This window comes from Taudactylus pleione, unplaced genomic scaffold (assembly GCF_031769625.1).
Source record: "Taudactylus pleione unplaced genomic scaffold, aTauple2 ptg000549l, whole genome shotgun sequence".
NCBI classification, from domain to species: Eukaryota; Metazoa; Chordata; class Amphibia; order Anura; family Myobatrachidae; genus Taudactylus; species Taudactylus pleione.
Genome location: NW_028284951.1, coordinates 753,244 through 780,251, shown reverse-complemented (window position 1 = coordinate 780,251; position 27,008 = coordinate 753,244). Strand labels below are relative to the sequence as shown.

Here is a 27,008-nt window from a genome sequence, read left to right as displayed (position 1 = left end):
TAGGCCATTGCCTTATTACAGTAGGGATGTGTTACTGGGATGATGTGCAGTGTTAGGCCATTGCCTTATTACAGTAGGGATGTGTTACAGGGATGATGTACAGTGTTAGGCCATTGCCTTATTACAGTAGGGATGTGTTACTGGGATGATGTGCAGTGTTAGGCCATTGCCTTATTACAGTAGGGATGTGTTACTGGGATGATGTGCAGTGTTAGGCCATTGCCTTATTATAGTAGGGATGTGTTACTGGGATGATGTGCAGTGTTAGGCCATTGCCTTATTACAGTAGGGATGTGTTACTGGGATGATGAGTAGTGTTAGGCCAGTGCCTTATTACAGTAGGGATGTGTTACTGGGATGATGTGCAGTGTTAGGCCATTGCCTTATTACAGTAGGGATGTGTTACTGGGATGATGAGCAGTGTCAGGCCATTGCCTTATTACAGTAGGGATGTGTTACTGGGATGATGTGCAGTGTTAGGCCATTGCCTTATTACAGTAGGGATGTGTTACTGGGATGATGTGCAATGTCAGGCCATTGCCTTATTACAGTAGGGATGTGTTACTGGGATGATGTGCAGTGTTAGGCCATTGCCTTATTACAGTAGGGATGTGTTACTGGGATGATGAGCAGTGTTATATTACAGTAGGGATGTGTTACTGGGATGATGTGCAGCGTTAGGCATTGCCTTATTACAGTAGAGATGTGTTACTGGGATGATGTGCAGTGTTAGGCCATTGCCTTATTACAGTAGGGATCGTGTGCTCGGGATGATGTGCAGTGTTAGGCCATTGCCTTATTACAGTAGGGATGTGTTACTGGGATGATGAGCAGTGTTATATTACAGTAGGGATGTGTTACTGGGATGATGTGCGGTGTTAGGCCATTGCCTTATTACAGTAGGGATGTGTTACTGGGATGATGTGCAGTGTCAGGCCATTGCCTTATTACAGTAGGGATGTGTTACTGGGATGATGTGCAGTGTCAGGCCATTGCCTTATTACAGTAGGGATGTGTTACTGGGATGATGAGCAGTGTTAGGCCATTGCCTTATTACAGTAGGGATGTGTTACTGGGATGATGAGCAGTGTTAGGCTATTGCCTTATTACAGTAGGGATGTGTTACTGGGATGATGTGCAGTGTTAGGCCATTCCCTTATTACAGTAGGGATGTGTTACTGGGATGATGTGCAGTGTTAGGCCATTGCCTTATTACAGTAGGGATGTGTTACTGGGATGATGTGCAGTGTTAGGCCATTGCCTTATTACAGTAGGGATGTGTTACTGGGATGATGTGCAGTGTTATCCCATAACCTTATTACAGTAGGAATGTGTTACTGGGATGATGTGCAGTGTTAGGCCATTGCCTTATTACAGTAGGGATGTGTTACTGGGATGATGTGCAGTGTCAGGCCATTGCCTTATTACAGTAGGGATGTGTTACTGGGATGATGTGCAGTGTCAGGCCATTGCCTTATTACAGTAGGGATGTGTTACTGGGATGATGTGCAGTGTTAGGCCGTTGCCTTATTATAGTAGGGATGTGTTACTGGGATGATGTGCAGTGTCAAGCCGTTGCCTTATTATAGTAGGGATGTGTTACTGGGATGATGAGCAGTGTTAGGCCATTGCCTTATTACAGTAGGGATCGTGTGCTCGGGATGATGTGCAGTGTTAGGCCATTGCCTTATTACGGTAGGGATGTGTTACTGGGATGATGTGCAGTGTTAGGCCATTGCCTTATTACAGTAGGGGTGAGTTACTGGGATGATGAGCAGTGTTAGGCCATTGCCTTATTACAGTAGGGATGTGTTACTGGGATGATGTGCAGTGTTAGGCCATTGCCTTATTACAGTAGGGATGTGTTACTGGGATGATGTGCAGTGTTAGGCCAATGCCTTATTAGAGTAGGGATGTGTTACTGGGATGATGTGCAGTGTCAGGCCATTGCCTTATTACAGTAGGGATGTGTTACTGGGATGATGAGCAGTGTTAGGCCATTGCCTTATTACAGTAGGGATGTGTTGGTGGGATGATGTGCAGTGTTAGGCCATTGCCTTATTACAGTAGGGATGTGTTACTGGGATGATGTGCAGTGTCAGGCCATTGCCTTATTACAGTAGGGATGTGTTACTGGGATGATGAGCAGTGTTAGGCCATTGCCTTATTACAGTAGGGATGTGTTACTGGGATGATGTGCGGTGTTAGGCCATTGCCTTATTACAGTAGGGATGTGTTAGTGGGATGATGTGCAGTGTTAGGCCATTGCCTTATTACAGTAGGGATGTGTTACTGGGATGATGAGCAGTGTCAGGCCATTGCCATATTACAGTAGGAATGTGTTACTGGGATGATGAGCAGTTTTAGGCCATTGCCTTATTACAGTAGGGATGTGTTACTGGGATGATGTGCAGTGTTAGGCCATTGCCTTATTACAGTAGGGATGTGTTACTGGGATGATGAGCAGTGTTAGGCCATTGCCTTATTACAGTAGGGATGTGTTACTGGGATTATGTGCAGTGTTAGGCCATTGCCTTATTACAGTAGGGATGTGTTACTGGGATGATGTGCAGTGTTAGGCCATTGCCTTATTACAGTACGGATGTGTTACTGGGATGATGTGCAGTGTCAGGCCATTGCCTTACAGTAGGGATCGTGTTCTCGGGATGATGTGCAGTGTTAGCCATTGCCTTACAGTAGGGATCATGTTCTCGGGATGATGTGCAGTGTTAGCCCATTGCCTTACAGTAGGGATCGTGTGCTCGTGATGATGTGTAGTGTTAGCCCATTGCCTTACAGTAGGGATCGTGTACTCGGGATGATGTGCAGTGTCAGGCCTGTAGCAAACACTCTGCTAAGCCCTGGAGTCACACAGTTGACATTTGGTCCCATCGGACCAGGAACTCTATATGAAGGAGCCCGCACGCTCCAGCAATGGTTTTCCTTTTATATCCATCCTTAAGGCAAAGATTGTGACCGGCTATTGTTGCCCTACGGACACTCCCTCTCACCTCTGTCATGAAAGACTGTAACTCTGGGCCTGATTCAGACCCGGTCGCAAGCGCTGAGCGCTTGCAACTGGGTCTATGGTGGCCCAGAGCGACATGCACACGACGGAGCCGGCTCCGTCGTGCGCATGCGCGAGCCCAGGATAGCGGCGGGAAAACCGTCGCTCCGGGTCTCGTACCAAAGGGGGCGTGCTATCGATGTTGAGTGACAGCACGCCCCCTTTGGTGGGCGGGCCGGGGGGGGTGGCTGCCCAAACGGAGGCATTCCCATGTGAACGCCTACCGTTTGGGGCCGGCCCCACTGACATCACAAGTGATGTCATTTGATGTCATTGGAGAGATTCCGGCTCTGTTAGAGCCGAAATCTCTCTTGGGCTTGCGTCAACGAGACCCTACCACACGGGTCTTGTCGCAATCCCGATGGTCGCGATGGTCTTGACCATCGCGACCATCTTCCTGGCCGCTCGCTATAGCTGTGGGTGGTCACCCACAGCTATGCGAGTGGCCAGGAGGCAGTTCTAATCACAAAAAAAAAAGACCGGCCCTGATTCAGAGCGAGCGCTCTGTCAGAGCGTCCGGCTCTGAATCAGGGCCTCTGTGTTGCCATCGGCCTATACAAGGCCTCTTATTAACCAGTGCTCATCCCACATAGATGTGGCGTATTCATTTCTTTATGGCAGACTGGACAGTGCTCTTTGGGATATTATGACTGGTGCTTTTCTATAAGCTTTACTCAGAATTGCTTTGACTTCTTTGAGCTTCATGATGAAGCTTTGGCAAATACATTTCTACAGGGAAGGGGGGGTGGGGGGGGGGGGGGAGAGGTTTTTTTTTCCAGTTGCAACCATATAAATCTCCCCAACAGAGCAACAGTAAGTTATAAAAGATCATCCTGGAGCAATGAAATCAACTCATGCTTTATGTTTTAAATAAACAGAAAACCTGCTGTTAGTCCATTTTACATTACAGCAAATTATTTGTTGATCTGTTGTAAGAATTCCAAGTATAGCAGGGTTCCATGATAGAGGGAAGTAACATGTGCATTAATTGTAGGCCAGAGATAATCAGTCTCCCCAATCGCTCTCCTCGCTCCTCCAGCTCACAGAACCAATCTTAGGAGCCAGGATTAGGGGAACGGATGTGATATATGGGGTATGGCAGGCACATCTGCAGTTGTGTGTTACAATGTACAATACTGACCCCGAGGTCACTGTGCTGCCATCTAAAACACCTAACAGCTTCACAAGTTCCCCTACGGACCAAGGCCTGTGCTAACAAGTATCTATCTGTTCCCGCAGCGTCCCGTACCACCCGATAGAGCATGTGACCTATGGAGCTAGAGAATTGGGAGACCCTATGTGTGACACCACCAATCCCCTCACGTTCCCTGTGTCCCCTTTTCCATTGGCCGCTGCATGCCAGTCAGCCGTGCAGATGGTCAGCTCTGCAGACAATGACGGTGCTTTATGACGCCACCAATGTACCACAAATGATGCCGCTAACTGGCTGAACAAGCAGCTTCCTCGGTCTGTGCACTCGTTTATTAAACGTGCTACAGATACTTTTCTAAATGTTAATAAATGAATTTTACATATGTGCAAAATGCATTTATAAAAAAGTTGCATTAAAAAATAAATAAATAAAATTTTCGTCAATTTTACTTCCAATAAACTTCTTAAAAAATGACCACGATCCATTTTCTCACTTCATATACAGTATACGGAGATTCAGACACAAATCTCGCCATCCATTAGGGCTATTTGTGATGTGTCCCGAGTAGCCACGTGTATTACAGATTTCTAGCCAATAAAAACGTTTTTTTTTATTGTAAACGTTCTCATTTCACCAATGCTGTCCCTGCACACAATTAGGTCTCTCTATCACCATGTCCGCGTTGTGTATCTGTAATGACCAGAAACATCTCCCGTGCAATCATTACGTTTTGTGTCTATTTTACCGGATCTACATTCTCTCTAACGCTCCTCTCCTGACTGCTACACGGGCAGAGTGCCCCACTTAGGTACGTTATCCAAAGGACCTTAGATGTAGGGTAACAATAAGCTATAAGCTCTGTCCCGGGCAGGGTCCTCCCTCTCCTCTCTGTATTTACCCTATGATTTATGGTCGCTGTCTGGCGACTCTGAGCCCTGCGTCATCATACAAATCACAGACAATAATCAGACACTGTATCAATCACCAGAGCAGGGGGTAAAGGTCATTTTATCACGCTCACCTGGCTGGGCATCGCTGGAGGTGGAGGCCAAAAATAAGGATTGTTAAAGCGGGGTTCGGCCATCCTGCAAGAAGGAAAAAGAGAGTTACGCTGCTGGCTGGAGGATGCAGAAGTAATTCAGTCACTAATACACACACACCCAGATACCAGGCGGCATTATACACTATGATATGCAATAGAAAGATACAAGGTGCAACCACACGGCCGCCGCTGCAGAAAGATGCAGAGACACAGGGATTAATATACAGGTCAGAGGACGAGACGCAGATTACACTCTTATAGGCAGACACTGTGCGAGGGGTGTGTATAACTGTGTATTACTGCCAACATAACCAGCAACAGCTCTAATTACAAGTAAAACAGATGATAAATGTGATCAAGTATTCATAAAGCACCAACATTTTATACAGCGCTATGCAATTAGCAAGTGAAAGGAGACAGAGGGCCTGATTCAGAGGCGCACGCTATTTTCGTGCGCTCGCACTGAATCAGGGCGTACTTTATTTTTTTTTTTAAATTCCGGCCTCCAGGCCGCTCGCAGAACTGTGGGTGACCATCCGCAGCTTGTGCGAGCGGCCTGGCGATGGTCGCGATTATGGCGACCATCGGCATTGCGAGGAGCCCTTGTGGTAGGGTCTCAGCACTCGCAATGCCAAGTGGACTTCCTGCTCTAATAGAGCCGCAAGTCCACTACTGACATCACGAGTGATGTCAGTTTGGCCGCCCACAAACGGCAGGCGCTCCTTCAGGAACGCCTGTTTGTACAGCCATCCTCCCTACCCGCCTACAAAACGGGGTGAGCTGTCGATCAACATCGATGGCCGCCCCGTTTTGCTGCGAGCTCCGGAGCGAGTGAAGGTCTCATTCACTCTGGGGCTCACGCACGCCACGCGTGCACACTGGGCCACCATCGAACCACTTGCGAGCGATATGCGCTCGTGAGCGGGTCTGAATCAGGCCCAGAGTCCTTACAATGTACCGGGGATAACGGAGACACTAGCAGATGGAGGCGAGGAAAAGGCCAGGACTGGAGGACTAAGCCTGAGGGTCACTGGGAGTTGGAGGGGGGAGATAACTATTAAGGAGTGATCCAATTGCCGGGCGGGAATTTAGATCTCGGGCTAAGTGCTATTCAATGAACTCCCGTGAAAGTCATACGAGAATGCATGGGATTAGCCTCGTTAAGCAGCTTCTTCCGTACTAAGTGCCGGGCATGATGCAGTTACGGCGCGCCCTGCACTTGCGATCAGCCCCGGACCTCTACTTAACCAAAAACTTCTGCTCACACCTCAAGCTGGGTACACACTGAACAGATATATCTGCAGATGATGGTTGTTCATATCATCTGTCTCTGGTCCGCTGGCCGTGCAGCGTGTCCCGCCCACCTTCCCGCGGCTTCTGCTGCATGTGTACCGACGGTCAACAAACCACCCATACACACTGCCCGAAGGACAGATATATCTGCCACCGGCTGTGCAGCAGATCCCCGCTATAGGTCTGTGAACGACGTTGTTCACAGACATATCGCTTGTACACATGGGCCGACAAGGCAACCGATATATTGGCCGAACACTTGATCGGCCAATATATCTGTCAGTGTGTTCCCAGCATTAGGAGGGCACGAGCCGTAATCCATGATAAGTGCAGCCTTGGGGCTGGTCGCGGTAATTTATTGATTCGCTAAATTCGACTGGAACAATAAGAATCGCCTTTAGAGGCATACTTAGGCCCTCATTCAATGTTGATCAACAGCTCGCACCGTTTTGTAGGCGGGGAGGGGGGTGGCTGGACAAACGGAGGATTCATGAAGGAACGCCTGCCGTTTGAGGGCGGCCCTACTGACATCACCAGTGATGTCAGTAGTGAGCTTCCGGCTCTATTAGAGCAGGAAGCTCACTGGGGCTTGCGGCAGATGAGACCCTACCACAAGGGTCTCGTCGCAAGCCCGATGGTCGCGACCATCACCTGGCCGCTCGCAAAAGCTGTCGGTGGTCATCCTCAGCTTAGCGAGCGGCCAGGAGGCCGGCTAAAAAAAACCCAAAAAACGGCTGCCCTCATTCAGAGCGAGCGCTCACTTTTTGCAAGCGGCTCTGAATGAGGTCCTTAGTGTGGTGCACAGCAGTCTGACCTCTTTTTATATGATAAATATAAATAGGACTTCAGCGCGCCAGAAACACTGCTGTTGCTAAAGAGTCAAAAATATTGCAGACACTTTTACTATAGAAAAAAAAAATATAGGTGGAAAAATAATGACAGACTTTACTCTTTTCAGCACTGAGATATACAGTCTTTCTAATACAAATCTTACCTACATCAACATCAACATACTGCATAACTCTCACTGTGATATGTATACCCGTGAAGGAAGAAATATATTATATATATATATATATATATATATATATATATATATACACACACACACACACACACACACACACACACATATATATATATATATATATATATATATATTTATAAGATACTTGGTGAATTCTTGAGATTCAAAAGTAAGCAGCAGAGTCCCAAAACTCCAAACTGGAGTCATTAATGGGGATTCAATCATCTCACTTCCAGGAATGAATGTTGTAGCTTTTCTTATATAGATGAGGCCCCTCTTCCCATCAGTCTGCTCCAGTACCCATCATATTTTTAACATAAATACAACCCCCCATGAATATAGATTGCGTCCAGACTTTCTGCCGTCATAAGACGAAGGGAAGGTATTTTATATATATATTTTTTTCTTCCTGTACATTTTACAGTGAAAGTTATTGGGTATGAGGGATGGAGAGGACGGTGAGGGTGGTGGGTGTAATCTGAGGGACAGTAAGAACGTCCATACCAGAATCATGGGCACCAGAGGCCCAGTAACAGACAGACTGGAAGCCAGAGTAATACCAGTATTATCCGTGTACAGGTGAATATCAGGAGGGGGTAAGACACTGTAAGGGACGGTGGAGAGAGGGAGAGGCCATAAGGAGAGAGCAGCAAGGTGCAGACAGGGGAATCAGCCACAGAGAGCGCTCAATGCAAATTCACATCTGTGTGGAACAAAACAAACTTCTTTGCATCATCTAAATGAAGAGTAATGATCACTACGTAAGCTGGATGGAAAATCCCATAGAAAATGAGATTCCCCCCCGCTTTACACGCCTATGAAAACCTTTGGTGAAGAGCGTCCCTCTGTACTGTACTGTACCCAGCACAGAACCTTACATACATCATGTTCTTCTATGTTCTGTAACAGCTTTCCCTGTGCATGGGCACAGTGCCGCTCATGTGGTGCCAGCTAACGAAGTGGTCTGTGCTGCACACTTCTGCATATGGGTACCCCATGCTGTCCAGACCGCCCCCCAGGTGTATATACCCCAGGTTGTGCAGGACCACCCCCCAGATGTATATACCCCAGGTTGTGCAGGACCACCCCCCAGATGTATATACCCCAGGTTGTGCAGGACCACCCCCCAGATGTATGTACCCCAGGTTGTACAGGACCACCCCCCAGATGTATGTACCCCAGGTTGTACAGGACCACCCCCCAGATGTATATACCCCAGGTTGTGCAGGACCCCCCCCAGATGTATATACCAGAGGTTGTGCAGGACACCCCCCAGATGTATATACCCCAGGTTGTGCAGGACCACCCCAGATGTATATACCCCAGGTTGTGCAGGACCACCCCCCAGATGTATATACCCCAGGTTGTACAGGACCACCCCCCAGATGTATATACCCCAGGTTGTGCAGGACCCCCCCCAGATGTATATACCAGAGGTTGTGCAGGACCCCCCCAGATGTATATACCCCAGGTTGTGCAGGACCACCCCCCAGATGTATATACCCCAGGTTGTGCAGGACCACCCCCCAGATGTATATACCCCAGGTTGTGCAGGACCACCCCCCAGATGTATATACCCCAGGTTGTGCAGGACCACCCCCCAGATGTATATACCCCAGGTTGTGCAGGACCACCCCCCAGATGTATATACCCCAGGTTGTACAGGACCACCCCCCAGATGTATATACCCCAGGTTGTGCAGGACCCCCCCAGATGTATATACCCCAGGTTGTACAGGACCACCCCCAGATGTATATACCCCAGGTTGTACAGGACCACCCCCCAGATGTATATACCCCAGGTTGTACAGGACCACCCCCCAGATGTATATACCCCAGGTTGTGCACGACCACCCCCCAGATGTATATACCCCAGGTTGTGCAGGACCCCCCCCCAGATGTATATACCCCAGGTTGTACAGGATCACCCTCCCAGATGTATATACCCCAGGTTGTGCAGGACCCCCCCCAGATGTATATACCCCAGGTTGTGCAGGACCAGCCCAAGATGTATATACCCCACATTTTCAGGACCCCCCCACAGATATATATAATGGAACGATCTGCGTCCAATGCTGCATCTCTGTAAGCATATACTTGGATTTGCAATGACGCAGCATCGGTTGCAGACCAATCCATTATCACAGTCCTGAGAGACCCTATAGTCACACGGAATGGGCGCGGGAACTGAGACGCCGAAGTCACTTTCACGCCTGCGTTCTCTGCCGCCACTCCCGTTACCTCCCTGACTGTCAATCATACCACGAGTAAAAAGTCGCTGCGGGTGGCGGCACGAATGTACCTTGATGCATGCGCAGTTTACCGGTAATCGCGCAACTGCGTATATATCAGCATCGCGTAGATCTCTGAACCAGGCCCACTGAGCGCTCTCTGCCAAGGTGCAACATGGAAACCATGCCCCACAGAAAGTATAAGACGAGACTCATAGACAGACGGACGTGTTCCTGCAGACAGAGGGATAAACTCCACTCTCCAGCCCTTTGCCTCACTGCCAGGATCATGCTCCGCAATATACAGAGCAGCCCTGTGCTCACCCTCGCTGCTCCCAACCCCTCCTATCAGCCAGCACTAACTGCTGCCCCTCCACAAACCAGTCAGGGGCACAGTGCCACCAAAGAGCCTAAAGCCGGGTACACGCTGTAACAATGAGTGCCGCCAATCTGAGAAACGCTCTGATCAGACAGCGATTATCGGCTTGCTGCGCACCCGTACACACTGTAACGATGAGTTCCGCCAATCTGATAAACGCTCTGATCAGACAGCGATTAGCGGCTCACTGCGCACCCGTACACACTGTAGCACTTTATTATTATTATTACCAGTTATTTATATAGCGCTTTATTATTATTACCAGTTATTTATATAGCGCTTTATTATTATTACCAGTTATTTATATAGCGCTTTATTATTATTTATTACCAGTTATTTATATAGCGCTTTATTATTATTATTACCAGTTATTTATATAGCGCTTTATTATTATTTATTACCAGTTATTTATATAGCGCTTTATTATTATTACCAGTTATTTATATAGCACTTTATTATTATTTATTACCAGTTATTTATATAGCACTTTATTTTTATTATTACCAGTTATTTATATAGCGCTTTATTATTATTTATTACCAGTTATTTATATAGCGCTTTATTATTATTACCAGTTATTTATATAGCGCTTTATTATTATTTATTACCAGTTATTTATATAGCGCTTTATTATTATTTATTACCAGTTATTTATATAGCACTTTATTATTATTATTACCAGTTATTTATATAGCGCTTATTATTATTTATTACCAGTTATTTATATAGCGCTTTATTATTATTTATTACCAGTTATTTATATAGCGCTTTATTATTATTTACCAGTTATTTATATAGCGCTTTATTATTATTTATTACCAGTTATTTATATAGCACTTTATTATTATTATTACCAGTTATTTATATAGCGCTTTATTATTATTATTACCATTTATATAGCGCTTTATTATTATTACCAGTTATTTATATAGCGCTTTATTATTACCAGTTATTTATATAGCGCTTTATTATTATTTATTACCAGTTATTTATATAGCACTTTATTATTATTACCAGTTATTTATATAGCGCTTTATTATTACCAGTTATTTATATAGCGCTTTATTATTATTTATTACCAGTTATTTTTATAGCGCTTTATTATTATTACCAGTTATTTATATAGCGCTTTATTATTATTTATTACCAGTTATTTATATAGCGCTTTATTATTATTACCAGTTATTTATATAGCGCTTTATTATTATTTATTACCAGTTATTTATATAGCGCTTTATTATTATTTATTACCAGTTATTTATATAGCGCTTTATTATTATTTATTACCAGTTATTTATATAGCGCACACATATTCCGCAGCGCTTTTAAAGAGAATATTTGTCCATTCACATCTGTCCCTGCCCCAGTGGAGCTTACAATCTATATTCCCTATCACACACACACACATACAGTAGGGTTAATTTTTGTTTGGAGCCAATTAACCTAACACTATATTTTTGGAGTGTGGGAGGAAACCAGAGTTCCCAGAGGAAACCCACGCAAGCCTGGGGAGAATATACAAACTCCACACATTTAGTTAGTGCCATGGTGGTAATGCTATAACCATTACACCAACCGTTTTGCTCATGTATAGGCATATATCAGCCAATACACCGAGCTGTACACATCTCTGCAGACAGAGCGCTCCAATCTGTAGTGCTGTGAGGCAGCAATGCTCACCATTACACACACCGTGCTGCCCATGCATATATCAGCCAATACACCGAGCTGTACACATCTCTGCAGACAGAGCACACCAATCTGTAGTGCTGTGAGACAGCAATACTAACCATTACACACACCATGCTGCCCATGCATATATCAGCCAATACACCGAGCTGTACACATCTCTGCAGACAGACCGCTCCAATCTGTAGTGCTGTGAGGCAGCAATGCTAACCATTACACACACCGTGCTGCCCATGCATATATCAGCCAATACACCGAGCTGTACACATCTTTGGTGCAAGATCGGTAGACCGGCACCAGTGAAGATCCCGACTGCGCTAAAGGTAAGTACTAACCTAACCCCTCCCCCTAACCCTCCTTTAGGGGTGCCTAACCCTAACCTCCCTCCCTAGTGCATAACCCTAACCCCCCCCTTCCCCGCTGCCTAAACCTAACCTCCCCCCGGGGAGTGCCTAACCCTAACCTCCCCCTTCCCCTAGCCTAACCCTAACCTAACCTAACCCTCCCCCCCCCCCCCGCGCGGCTGTCCGCGCCCGGCTTACCTTCGATCAGGATGCCGGGCATCGGGCTCCCGGCGTAGGTAAAATTACAGGTGTCAGGATTTCGACGCCTGTCATTAGACCCTTGTCATTAGACCGTCGGCATCCTGACTGCATAGCCTCTGGTGCACAAGATACGTTTGCAAACGGGCTCCCAGGGGGGACTTAGGGTCAGGCTAGGGGAAGGGGGGGTTTGGCACCCCCAGGGGGGAGGTTAGGGACCCGACCGGGAGGGTTAGGTTTAGGCAGCGGGGAAGGGGGGGTTAGGTTTAGGCACTTAGAGGGGGGTTATGGTTAGGCACTAGGAAGGGAGGTTAAGGTTAGGCACCCCCCGGGGGGAGGTTAGGGTTAGGCTAGGGGAAGGGGGAGGTTAGGGTTAGGCACCCCCGGGGGGAGGTTAGGGATAGGTTTAAGCAGCGGGTAAGGGGGTGGTTAGGTTTAGGCACTTAGAGGGGGGTTATGGTTAGGCACTCCTGAAGGAGGGTTAGGGGGAGGGGTTAAGTTAGTTAGTACTTACCTTTAGCGCAGTTGGGATCGGTCTTCCGGTGTCGGGATTTGAACCACCGGACATGCGTCCGGCAGTAAATCATACCGATCCCAATATATTCACCTCTGCATTAACTATCATTAACTTCAAGTCTCATTAACTCCGCCTCTTTCATTAACTTCAATTCATTAACTCCACCTCTTACATCAACTTCATTTCATTAACTCCGCCTCTTACATCAACTTCAATTCACTAACTCCGCCTCTTTTAGTAACTTCATTTCATTAATCCGCCTCTTACATCAACTTCAATGGGGGTTTTTTCCCCACTTGAAATACTGCGATGTTTAATCCTATTTATGACTCAGGAGTGTCAGAGGACATCGGTTTGTTACAATTGCATATCACTTTTGTGTCTTGGAAGCGGTTTATTACATTACTCAGTGTACAACACCCGTCCTAGCGTCAGTATAGCCTGTCCGTTATGTATAAGCTGGCGCTAAATTCAAGGCCTGTGCACCCCTCCATGCTGGCGAGACCCCTACAAATGCTCCCTCTTCAACCCTTTATCGCACTTCTGTAATCCTGCTTCATAAAGACGCGATGCACATTTTGTACAGAGCCCCTCTGGAGATTGTTAGTTCTTTACTAAGAATGTCCCCCCCCCCCTCCGCCCCAGCTGCTCCCCTCTGCCTGAGCAAACGTTGCCATCTTACACCTCGGTGGAAAGCGAGGCGCGCGGCGGGAAGAAAGACGAAATGCACTGCGTAACGGACCTCCATTGGCCAGATTGGGATTTACCCGCTCATTTACCTCTTCCCACAACACCAAACTGACTTCTGGCAGCTCAGAAAACAAGTATTAGGAGTTTTATTCATCTATTGGTCTCTCTAGGTGTCTAAAATCACAGCATTACACCAAAGTGCAGGCCACAGCCCGTGTCTCCCCAGCAAGCATCCAATCAAGGCCCACAACTGTGCAGGACGGCCGCAGAGCAAGCCCCTGGCCTGGCAGTGAAGGCGTTAATCCAGAGAGGAGGCTTTCTGAGGAATGCTATGAAAGGCTGTGTTTATTTTTAGTCAGAAGAACATCTCAGCAGGTTCCAGGGTCAGTTCCTGCTCAGCTCCAGGCCTCACACAGAAAGAGGGCACGATTCTATAGAGCAAGAGGTTCTCAGCTTTAACCCGTGGGATACTGGACAGCTCCAGTTCTTACTTATAAAATGGGCTTTCTCCGTTTTACGTGAGCCGTGCAGCTTGTCGGGAAGACGTGCGCAAACTCCTTGGCGCGTGTTATACTATACGCCATATTCCCTTTGTACAATGGTAGGCGACGTGTCTAAACACGGCCGAGGAAAAGGTTTACACAGGAACCAGACCGAAGGAAAAACATTGTTCAGAATGAGGAGATCTCTTCACCAATAGCTCAAAGAATCTCCTAGATACAGGTCTAAGTACTTCTTATTGCTGTCAACAGCTTCAGGGTATGCTCCAGCAGGGTTATAACCCCCCCAACTGCTTAAGCCAATCACAGCCATGGAGCGAGCACAATGCGTCCGATACATGTACTAGGTTGGCCATTGCTTCGGCTTCTACGGTGATCAATGCAACCCCATAATCCTCAGCATTCTCTGAGACAACCTATAGTTGCCAGCTGTCCCACCGTTTCCAGGGAGAATCCCTCCTTTTGAACATCTGACCTTGCACATTTCTGTAACAGTACAATGCTTCTATTATGCACCTCAAATGCATTTTTCCTTATGCAGAATTTAAACAAAAAGGCCTTAGTAAGTCCCCTAAACAGGTCAGTATAGGAACTGTAGTGCAACAAAGTCCATTAGCAGCGCCCAAGGCTTAAATACAAATCGTTCCGCAGCAAAATCGTTCTGGACGTTACTGCAAGATGTTGGCAACCATGTAACTTTTCAGGAACGTTTCAGACCTGGCATCGGCGTGAGCAGTCAGCAGGCGATCTGCCACGGGACGCAAGCGTGTGTCGCACTAACAGGGAACTGCGTTCCAAGATCAGAACGTAAGCGTTGCCTCATCCCTTTCACAAATCACCCAAATGTGCAACACATTGGGCAGTATTCAATTGTTTTCGCGGCCCGGATCTCTCGTCTAAAGTGACGGGAGATCGCGGGCCGCTATTCAATTGTTCCAGCTTTTCGCGCTGATCGCGCCCAAAGTGGTAGGGTTTAGCCGTGTAAATCGGCTAACCCCGACCAAAGTGCTGGGCACGACCGCGGAAAGTGCCGTTTGGGGCGCCCGAACAGGTCACTTTTCGACGATTTCCTCTAGGGCTGTGAGCTGAAATGGAGCGCTGGCAGCTGATCTCGCCCGACAGGCGCAACAATTGAATAGCTCCGTCAGGCGCGATGGGGGCTGGAAACAATTGAATTCCACTCATAAAAAAGGGAATTCAATTGAATGCGATGTTGAATAGCGCTATACGATTGTCCTCAAGGCGCCCGGCACTTAATTTGGGAGGTGCACTTGACAGTACATATTGCCAGGGGTTTAGTCACGGTAAACAGAATTTTCTGACTTCAGTGGCGGGGAGCGATGCGGTTAGCAGTAAGCCCGCAACCTGCATCGTGGCACTAGTTTAGTCGGAATTCTGTCGGCACATCAGGAGGGTGCAGGAATCCTATAGTCACGGGTTTACAGCACGACCAACTGAATAGCGCCGGGCACTCAGCACCTCATTCAGAGGCGGTCATTAGATGCAAGCGGTCGCACAGAATCAGGGCGGCCGCTTGCATCCTGAACGCCCGCCTCCTTGTCGTTCGGTAAGCTGTTACCACCCACAGCTTAACGACCAACCAGGTTGATGGTCGCGATGGTGATCACCATCGCGACCATCGGGGCTTACGACCAGACCCTAGGGTAGGGTCTGGGCACTCGTAAGCCCCAGGGAGCTTTCTGCTCTGATGGAGCAGGAAGCTCCCCACTGACATCACTGATGAGGTCAGTGCAGCCGCCCACAAAACAGTAGGCATTCGTAAAGGAACGCCTCCGTTTTGGAAACCACCTCCCGGCCCACCTACCACACGAGGGCAGCTGTCGATCAACATCGACAGCCGCCCCTTTGGTAACGAGCTCCGGAGCGAAAGAGTGTCTCTGTCGCTCCGGGGCTTACGCACGCGCAGTGCGGCCGCTGCGCGTGCGCACCGGCGCTCGCGACCGACTCTGAATGAGGTCCTCATACCTGGCATTATACATCATTGCATTCAATTGAATTCTCCTATACACTCAGCACACAAACACAACAGCTCCCTCATACAAACACAAAGCAGGACACTGCCGACAAAAAGCACTGTGTATTATAGCAACACAATGTTGGGTACGGGATCCCGGTGATCAGAATCCCTACAGTGTTAGGATACCGACACCTGTTGGTCAGTATCCTAACCCTCCCCGCTGCCTAAATCTAAACCAACCCCCAAGCAAGCCAAAACCTAACCCTCCCCTCCAGTGCCTAACACACCCCCTAACCCCACTACTTACCTGCCAGTGGCAGGATTCTGGCAGGTGTCGGGATATCAGCGCTGGCATTCTAATCGCCAGCAAACCGACTGTCGCTATTATGACCACATCCCAACATGCAGATGTGCCCTCAAATATCTAGCCTCAATACGCCACGCAGCGTGACTTCCCTGGCGTGAGTGAGCTGCCCGGTCCCGTACTGCTCTGTTAGCGTCGGGTGTCTTTTTGTCAAACTCCGAAAATGCATCTAAGTTGCAATGCGATACGACTAAGACGCACCAGGAGACTGCGCTGAGTAATATGATATGTGACACCTGTATATCTGTGTGCTCCTGAGTCTGTATATAGGAGACTGCGCTGAGTAATGTGATATGTGACACCTGTATATCTGTGTGTTCCTGAGTCTGTATATGGGAGACTGCGCTGAGTAATGTGATATGTGACACCTGTATATCTGTGTGCTCCTGAGTCTGTATATGGGAGACTGCGCTGAGTAATGTGCAGTGCGACACCTGTATATCTGTGTGCTCCTGAGTCTGTATATGGGAGACTGCGCTGAGTAATGTGATGTGCGACACCTGTATATCTGTGTGCTCCTGAGTCTGTACATGGGAGACTGCGCTGAGTAATGTGATGTGCGACACCTGTCTATCTGTGTGCTCCTGAGTCTGTACATGGGAGACTGCGCTGAGTAATGTGATGTGCGACACCTGTATATCTGTGTGCTCCTGAGTCTGTACATGGGAGACTGCGCTGAGTAATGTGATGTGCGACACCTGTATATCTGTGTGCTCCTGAGTCTGTACATGGGAGACTGCGCCGAGTAATGTGATGTGCGACACCTGTATATCTGTGTGCTCCTGAGTCTGTACATGGGAGACTGCGCCGAGTAATGTGATGTGCGACACCTGTATATCTGTGTGCTCCTGAGTCTGTACATGGGAGACTGCGCCGAGTAATGTGATGTGCGACACCTGTATATCTGTGTGCTCCTGAGTCTGTACATGGGCGACTGCGCCGAGAAATGTGATGTGCGACACCTGTATATCTGTGTGCTCCTGAGTCTGTACATGGGCGACTGCGCCGAGAAATGTGATGTGCGACACCTGTATGTCTGTGTGCTCCTAAGTCTGTACATGGGAGACTGCGCCGAGTAATGTGATGTGCGACACCTGTATGTCTGTGTGCTCCTGAGTCTGTACATGGGAGACTGCGCCGAGTAATGTGATGTGCGACACCTGTATGTCTGTGTGCTCCTGAGTCTGTACATGGGAGACTGCGCCGAGTAATGTGATGTGCGACACCTGTATGTCTGTGTGCTCCTGAGTCTGTACATGGGAGACTGCGCCGAGTAATGTGATGTGCGACACCTGTATGTCTGTGTGCTCCTGAGTCTGTACATGGGAGACTGCGCCGAGTAATGTGATGTGCGACACCTATATCTGTGTGCTCCTGAGTCTGTACATGGGAGACTGCGCTGAGTAATGTGATGTGCGACACCTGTATATCTGTGTGCTCCTGAGTCTGTACATGGGAGACTGCGCTGAGTAATGTGATGTGCGACACCTGTATATCTATGTGCTCCTGAGTCTGTACATGGGAGATTGCGCTGAGTAATGTGATGTGCGACACCTGTATATCTGTATGCTCCTGAGTCTGTATATGGGAGACTGTGCTGATTAATGTGATATGTGACACCTGTATATCTGTGTGCTCCTGAGTCTGTATATGGGAGACTGCGCTGAGTAATGTGATATGTGACACCTGTATATCTGTGTGCTCCTGAGTCTGTATATAGGAGACTGGGCAGAGTAATGTGATATGTGACACCTGTATATCTGTGTGCTCCTGAGTCTGTTTATGGGAGACTGCGCTGAGTAATGTGATATGTGACACCTGTATATCTGTGTGCTCCTGAGTCTGTCTATGGGAGACTCTGCTGAGTAATATGATATGTGACACCTGTATATCTGTGTTCCTCAGTCTGTAAATGGGAGACTGCGCTGAGTAATGTGATATGTGACACCTGTATATCTGTGTGTTCCTGAGTCTGTATATGGGAGACTGCGCTGAGTAATGTGATATGTGACACCTGTATATCTGTGTGCTCCTGAGTCTGTATATGGGAGACTGCGCTGAGTAATGTGCAGTGCGACACCTGTATATCTGTGTGCTCCTGAGTCTGTATATGGGAGACTGCGCTGAGTAATGTGATGTGCGACACCTGTATATCTGTGTGCTCCTGAGTCTGTACATGGGAGACTGCGCTGAGTAATGTGATGTGCGACACCTGTCTATCTGTGTGCTCCTGAGTCTGTACATGGGAGACTGCGCTGAGTAATGTGATGTGCGACACCTGTATATCTGTGTGCTCCTGAGTCTGTACATGGGAGACTGCGCTGAGTAATGTGATGTGCGACACCTGTATATCTGTGTGCTCCTGAGTCTGTACATGGGAGACTGCGCCGAGTAATGTGATGTGCGACACCTGTATATCTGTGTGCTCCTGAGTCTGTACATGGGAGACTGCGCCGAGTAATGTGATGTGCGACACCTGTATATCTGTGTGCTCCTGAGTCTGTACATGGGCGACTGCGCCGAGAAATGTGATGTGCGACACCTGTATATCTGTGTGCTCCTGAGTCTGTACATGGGCGGCTGCGCCGAGAAATGTGATGTGCGACACCTGTATGTCTGTGTGCTCCTAAGTCTGTACATGGGAGACTGCGCCGAGTAATGTGATGTGCGACACCTGTATGTCTGTGTGCTCCTGAGTCTGTACATGGGAGACTGCGCCGAGTAATGTGATGTGCGACACCTGTATGTCTGTGTGCTCCTGAGTCTGTACATGGGAGACTGCGCCGAGTAATGTGATGTGCGACACCTGTATATCTGTGTGCTCCTGAGTCTGTACATGGGAGATTGCGCCGAGTAATGTGATGTGCGACACCTGTATATCTGTGTGCTCCTGAGTCTGTACATGGGAGACTGCACTGAGTAATGTGATGTGCGACACCTGTATATCTGTGTGCTCCTGAGTCTGTACATGGGAGACTGCGCTGAGTAATGTGATGTGCGACACCTGTATATCTGTGTGCTCCTGAGTCTGTACATGGGAGACTGCGCTGAGTAATGTGATGTGCGACACCTGTATATCTGTGTGCTCCTGAGTCTGTACATGGGAGACTGCGCTGAGTAATGTGATGTGCGACACCTGTATATCTATGTGCTCCTGAGTCTGTACATGGGAGATTGCGCTGAGTAATGTGATGTGCGACACCTGTATATCTGTATGCTCCTGAGTCTGTATATGGGAGACTGTGCTGAGTAATGTGATATGTGACACCTGTATATCTGTGTGCTCCTGAGTCTGTATATGGGAGACTGCGCTGAGTAATGTGATATGTGACACCTGTATATCTGTGTGCTCCTGAGTCTGTCTATGGGAGACTCTGCTGAGTAATATGATATGTGACACCTGTATATCTGTGTTCCTCAGTCTGTAAATGGGAGACTGCGCTGAGTAATGTGATATGTGACACCTGTATATCTGTGTGCTCCTGAGTCTGTATATGGAGACTGTGCTGAGTAATGTGACATGTGACACCTGTATATCTGTGTGCTCCTGAGTCTGTATATGGGAGACTGCGCTGAGTAATGTGATGTGTGACACCTGTATATCTGTGTGCTCCTGAGTCTGTATATGGGAGACTGCGCTGAGTAATGTGATATGTGACACCTGTATATCTGTGTGCTCTTGAGTCTGTATATGGGAGACTGCGCTGAGTAATGTGATATGTGACACCTGTATATCTGTGTGCTCCTGATCTGTATATGGGAGACTGCGCTGAGTAATGTGATATGTGACACCTGTATATATGTGTGCTCCTGAGTCTGTATATGGGAGACTGCTATGTGACACCTGTATATCTGTGTGCTCCTGAGTCTGTGGGAGACTGTGCAGAGTAATGTGAAATGTTACACCTGTATATCTGTGTGCTCCTGTATCTGTATATAGTAGACTGCGCTGAGTAATGTTATATGTGACACCTGTATATCTGTGTGCTCCTGTATCTGTATATAGGAGACTGCGCTGAGTAATGTGATATGTGACACCTGTATATCTGTGTGCTCCTGAGTCTGTATATGGGAGACTGCGCTGAGTAATGTGATATGTGACACCTGTATATCTGTGTGCTCCTGAGTCTGTATATGGGAGACTGCGCTGAGTAACGTGATATGTGACACCTGTATATCTGTGTGCTCCTGAGTCTGTATATGGGAGACTGCGCTGAGTAACGTGATATGTGACACCTGTATATCTGTGTGCTCCTGAGGCTGTATATGGGAGACTGCGCTGAGTAATGTGATATGTGATATGTGACACCTGTATATCTGTGTGCTCCTGAGTCTGTATATGGGAGACTGCGCTGAGTAATGTGATATGTGACACCTGTATATCTGTGTGCTCCTGAGTCTGTATATGGGAGACAGTGCTGAGTAATGTGATATGTGACACCTGTATACCTGTGAGCTCCTGAGTCTGTATATGGGAGACAGCGCTGAGCAATGTGATATGTGACACCTGTATATCTGTGTGCTCCTGAGTCTGTATATGGGAGACTGCGCTGAGTAATGTGATATGTGACACCTGTATATCTGTGTGCTCCTGAGTCTGTATATGGGAGACTGCGCTGAGTAATGTGATATGTGACACCTGTATATCTGTGTGCTCCTGAGTCTGTATATGGGAGACTGCGCTGAGTAATGTGATATGTGACACCTGTATATCTGTGTGCTCCTGAGTCTGTATATGGGAGACTGCGCTGAGTAATGTGATATGTGACACCTGTATATCTGTGTGCTCCTGAGTCTGTATATGGGAGACTGCGCTGAGTAATGTGATATGTGACACCTGTATATCTGTGTGCTCCTGAGTCTGTATATGGGAGACTGCGCTGAGTAATGTGATATGTGACACCTGTATATCTGTGTGCTCCTGAGTCTGTATATGGGAGACTGCGCTGAGTAATGTGATATGTGACACCTGTATATCTGTGTGCTCCTGAGTCTGTATATGGGAGACTGCGCTGAGTAATGTGATATGTGACACCTGTATATCTGTGTGCTCCTGAGTCTGTATATGGGAGATTGTGCTGAGTAATGTGATATGTGACACCTGTATATCTGTGTGCTCCTGAGTCTGTATATGGGAGACAGCGCTGAGTAATGTGATATGTGACACCTGTATATCTGTGTGCTCCTGAGTCTGTATATGGGAGACAGCGCTGAGTAATGTGCTATGTGACACCTGTATATCTGTGTGCTCCTGAATCTGTATATGGGACACTGCGCTGAGTAATGTGATATGTGACACCTGTATATCTGTGTGCTCCTGAGTCTGTATATGGGAGACTGTGCTGAGTAATGTGATATGTGACACCTGTATATCTGTGTGCTCCTGAGTCTGTATATGGGAGACTGTGCTGAGTAATGTGATATGTGACACCTGTATATCTGTGCTCCTGAGTCTGTATATGGGACACTGTGCTGAGTAATGTGATATGTGACACTTGTATATCTGTGTGCTCCTGAGTCTGTATATGGGAGACTGTGCTGAGTAATGTGATATGTGACACCTGTATATCTGTGCTCCTGAGTCTGTATATGGGACACTGTGCTGAGTAATGTGATATGTGACACTTGTATATCTGTGTGCTCCTGAGTCTGTATATGGGAGACTGCGCTGAGTAATGTGATATGTGACACCTGTATATCTGTGTGCTCCTGAGTCTGTATATGGGAGACAGCGCTGATTAATGTGATATGTGACACCTGTATATCTGTGTGCTCCTGAGTCTGTATATGGGACACTGTGCTGAGTAATGTGATATGTGACACTTGTATATCTGTGTGCTCCTGAGTCTGTATATGGGAGACTGCGCTGAGTAATGTGATATGTGACACCTGTATATCTGTGTGCTCCTGAGTCTGTATATGGGAGACAGCGCTGATTAATGTGATATGTGACACCTGTATATCTGTGCTCCTGAGTCTGTATATGGGAGACTGCGCTGAGTAATGTGATATGTGACACCAGTATATCTGTGTGCTCCTGAGTCTGTATATGGGAGACTGTGCTGAGTAATGTGATATATGACACCAGTATATCTGTGTGCTCCTGAGTCTGTATATGGGAGACTGTGCTGAGTAATGTGATATGTGACACTTGTATATCTGTGTGCTCCTGAGTCTGTATATGGGAGACTGCGCTGAGTAATGTGATATGTGACACCTGTATATCTGTGTGCTCCTGAGTCTGTATATGGGAGACAGCGCTGATTAATGTGATATGTGACACCTGTATATCTGTGTGCTCCTGAGTCTGTATATGGGACACTGTGCTGAGTAATGTGATATGTGACACTTGTATATCTGTGTGCTCCTGAGTCTGTATATGGGAGACATCGCTGATTAATGTGATATGTGACACCTGTATATCTGTGTGCTCCTGAGTCTGTATATGGGAGACAGCGCTGAGTAATGTGATATGTGACACCTGTATATCTGTGTGCTCCTGAGTCTGTATATGGGAGACATCGCTGATTAATGTGATATGTGACACCTGTATATCTGTGTGCTCCTGAGTCTGTATATGGGAGACAGCGCTGAGTAATGTGATATGTGACACCTGTATATCTGTGTGCTCCTGAGTCTGTATATGGGAGACAGCGCTGAGTAATGTGATATGTGACACCTGTATATCTGTGTGCTCCTGAATCTGTATATGGGACACTGCGCTGAGTAATGTGATATGTGACACCTGTATATCTGTGTGCTCCTGAGTCTGTATATGGGAGACTGTGCTGAGTAATGTGATATGTGACACCTGTATATCTGTGTGCTCCTGAGTCTGTATATGGGAGACTGTGCTGAGTAATGTGATATGTGACACTTGTATATCTGTGTGCTCCTGAGTCTGTATATGGGAGACAGCGCTGATTAATGTGATATGTGACACCTGTATATCTGTGTGCTCCTGAGTCTGTATATGGGACACTGTGCTGAGTAATGTGATATGTGACACTTGTATATCTGTGTGCTCCTGAGTCTGTATATGGGAGACATCGCTGATTAATGTGATATGTGACACCTGTATATCTGTGTGCTCCTGAGTCTGTATATGGGAGACAGCGCTGAGTAATGTGATATGTGACACCTGTATATCTGTGTGCTCCTGAGTCTGTATATGGGAGACATCGCTGATTAATGTGATATGTGACACCTGTATATCTGTGTGCTCCTGAGTCTGTATATGGGAGACAGCGCTGAGTAATGTGATATGTGACACCTGTATATCTGTGTGCTCCTGAGTCTGTATATGGGAGACAGCGCTGAGTAATGTGATATGTGACACCTGTATATCTGTGTGCTCCTGAATCTGTATATGGGACACTGCGCTGAGTAATGTGATATGTGACACCTGTATATCTGTGTGCTCCTGAGTCTGTATATGGGAGACTGTGCTGAGTAATGTGATATGTGACACCTGTATATCTGTGTGCTCCTGAGTCTGTATATGGGAGACTGTGCTGAGTAATGTGATATGTGACACTTGTATATCTGTGTGCTCCTGAGTCTGTATATGGGAGACTGCGCTGAGTAATGTGATATGTGACACCTGTATATCTGTGTGCTCCTGAGTCTGTATATGGGAGACTGCTGAGTAATGTGATATGTGACACCTGTATATCTGTGTGCTCCTGAGTCTGTATATGGGACACTGTGCTGAGTAATGTGATATGTGACACTTGTATATCTGTGTGCTCCTGAGTCTGTATATGGGAGACTGTGCTGAGTAATGTGATATGTGACACCTGTATATCTGTGCTCCTGAGTCTGTATATGGGACACTGTGCTGAGTAATGTGATATGTGACACTTGTATATCTGTGTGCTCCTGAGTCTGTATATGGGAGACTGCGCTGAGTAATGTGATATGTGACACCTGTATATCTGTGTGCTCCTGAGTCTGTATATGGGAGACAGCGCTGATTAATGTGATATGTGACACCTGTATATCTGTGTGCTCCTGAGTCTGTATATGGGAGACTGCGCTGAGTAATGTGATATGTGACACCTGTATATCTGTGTGCTCCTGAGTCTGTATATGGGAGACAGCGCTGATTAATGTGATATGTGACACCTGTATATCTGTGCTCCTGAGTCTGTATATGGGAGACTGCGCTGAGTAATGTGATATGTGACACCAGTATATCTGTGTGCTCCTGAGTCTGTATATGGGAGACTGTGCTGAGTAATGTGATATGTGACACCAGTATATCTGTGTGCTCCTGAGTCTGTATATGGGAGACTGTGCTGAGTAATGTGATATGTGACACTTGTATATCTGTGTGCTCCTGAGTCTGTATATGGGAGACTGCGCTGAGTAATGTGATATGTGACACCTGTATATCTGTGTGCTCCTGAGTCTGTATATGGGAGACAGCGCTGATTAATGTGATATGTGACACCTGTATATCTGTGTGCTCCTGAGTCTGTATATGGGACACTGTGCTGAGTAATGTGATATGTGACACTTGTATATCTGTGTGCTCCTGAGTCTGTATATGGGAGACTGCGCTGAGTAATGTGATATGTGACACCTGTATATCTGTGTGCTCCTGAGTCTGTATATGGGAGACTGCTGAGTAATGTGATATGTGACACCTGTATATCTGTGTGCTCCTGAGTCTGTATATGGGACACTGTGCTGAGTAATGTGATATGTGACACTTGTATATCTGTGTGCTCCTGAGTCTGTATATGGGAGACTGTGCTGAGTAATGTGATATGTGACACCTGTATATCTGTGCTCCTGAGTCTGTATATGGGACACTGTGCTGAGTAATGTGATATGTGACACTTGTATATCTGTGTGCTCCTGAGTCTGTATATGGGAGACTGCGCTGAGTAATGTGATATGTGACACCTGTATATCTGTGTGCTCCTGAGTCTGTATATGGGAGACAGCGCTGATTAATGTGATATGTGACACCTGTATATCTGTGTGCTCCTGAGTCTGTATATGGGAGACTGCGCTGAGTAATGTGATATGTGACACCTGTATATCTGTGTGCTCCTGAGTCTGTATATGGGAGACAGCGCTGATTAATGTGATATGTGACACCTGTATATCTGTGCTCCTGAGTCTGTATATGGGAGACTGCGCTGAGTAATGTGATATGTGACACCAGTATATCTGTGTGCTCCTGAGTCTGTATATGGGAGACTGTGCTGAGTAATGTGATATGTGACACTTGTATATCTGTGTGCTCCTGAGTCTGTATATGGGAGACTGCGCTGAGTAATGTGATATGTGACACCTGTATATCTGTGTGCTCCTGAGTCTGTATATGGGAGACTGCGCTGAGTAATGTGATATGTGACACCTGTATATCTGTGTGCTCCTGAGTCTGTATATGGGAGACTGCGCTGAGTAATGTGATATGTGACACCTGTATATCTGTGTGCTCCTGAGTCTGTATATGGGAGATTGTGCTGAGTAATGTGATATGTGACACCTGTATATCTGTGTGCTCCTGAGTCTGTATATGGGAGACAGCGCTGAGTAATGTGATATGTGACACCTGTATATCTGTGTGCTCCTGAGTCTGTATATGGGAGACAGCGCTGAGTAATGTGCTATGTGACACCTGTATATCTGTGTGCTCCTGAATCTGTATATGGGACACTGCGCTGAGTAATGTGATATGTGACACCTGTATATCTGTGTGCTCCTGAGTCTGTATATGGGAGACTGTGCTGAGTAATGTGATATGTGACACCTGTATATCTGTGTGCTCCTGAGTCTGTATATGGGAGACTGTGCTGAGTAATGTGATATGTGACACCTGTATATCTGTGCTCCTGAGTCTGTATATGGGACACTGTGCTGAGTAATGTGATATGTGACACTTGTATATCTGTGTGCTCCTGAGTCTGTATATGGGAGACTGTGCTGAGTAATGTGATATGTGACACCTGTATATCTGTGCTCCTGAGTCTGTATATGGGACACTGTGCTGAGTAATGTGATATGTGACACTTGTATATCTGTGTGCTCCTGAGTCTGTATATGGGAGACTGCGCTGAGTAATGTGATATGTGACACCTGTATATCTGTGTGCTCCTGAGTCTGTATATGGGAGACAGCGCTGATTAATGTGATATGTGACACCTGTATATCTGTGTGCTCCTGAGTCTGTATATGGGACACTGTGCTGAGTAATGTGATATGTGACACTTGTATATCTGTGTGCTCCTGAGTCTGTATATGGGAGACTGCGCTGAGTAATGTGATATGTGACACCTGTATATCTGTGTGCTCCTGAGTCTGTATATGGGAGACAGCGCTGATTAATGTGATATGTGACACCTGTATATCTGTGCTCCTGAGTCTGTATATGGGAGACTGCGCTGAGTAATGTGATATGTGACACCAGTATATCTGTGTGCTCCTGAGTCTGTATATGGGAGACTGTGCTGAGTAATGTGATATGTGACACCAGTATATCTGTGTGCTCCTGAGTCTGTATATGGGAGACTGTGCTGAG

General features: G+C 46.9%; 1 protein-coding gene across 4 annotated transcripts in view; it reads right to left on the bottom strand.

The window, feature by feature from the left end:
- Positions 1–27,008, bottom strand: part of ZNF362 (zinc finger protein 362) — a 65,763-nt gene that overhangs the window by 24,617 nt on the left and 14,138 nt on the right. For all 4 annotated transcript variants that reach the window (XM_088451480.1, XM_088451481.1, XM_088451482.1 and 1 more), the window contains exon 2: positions 5,242–5,305. In XM_088451480.1, the coding sequence (XP_088307606.1) occupies positions 5,242–5,304 (63 nt within the window). In that variant the 5' untranslated portion in view covers position 5,305. The remainder of the gene's footprint in view (positions 1–5,241; positions 5,306–27,008) is intronic.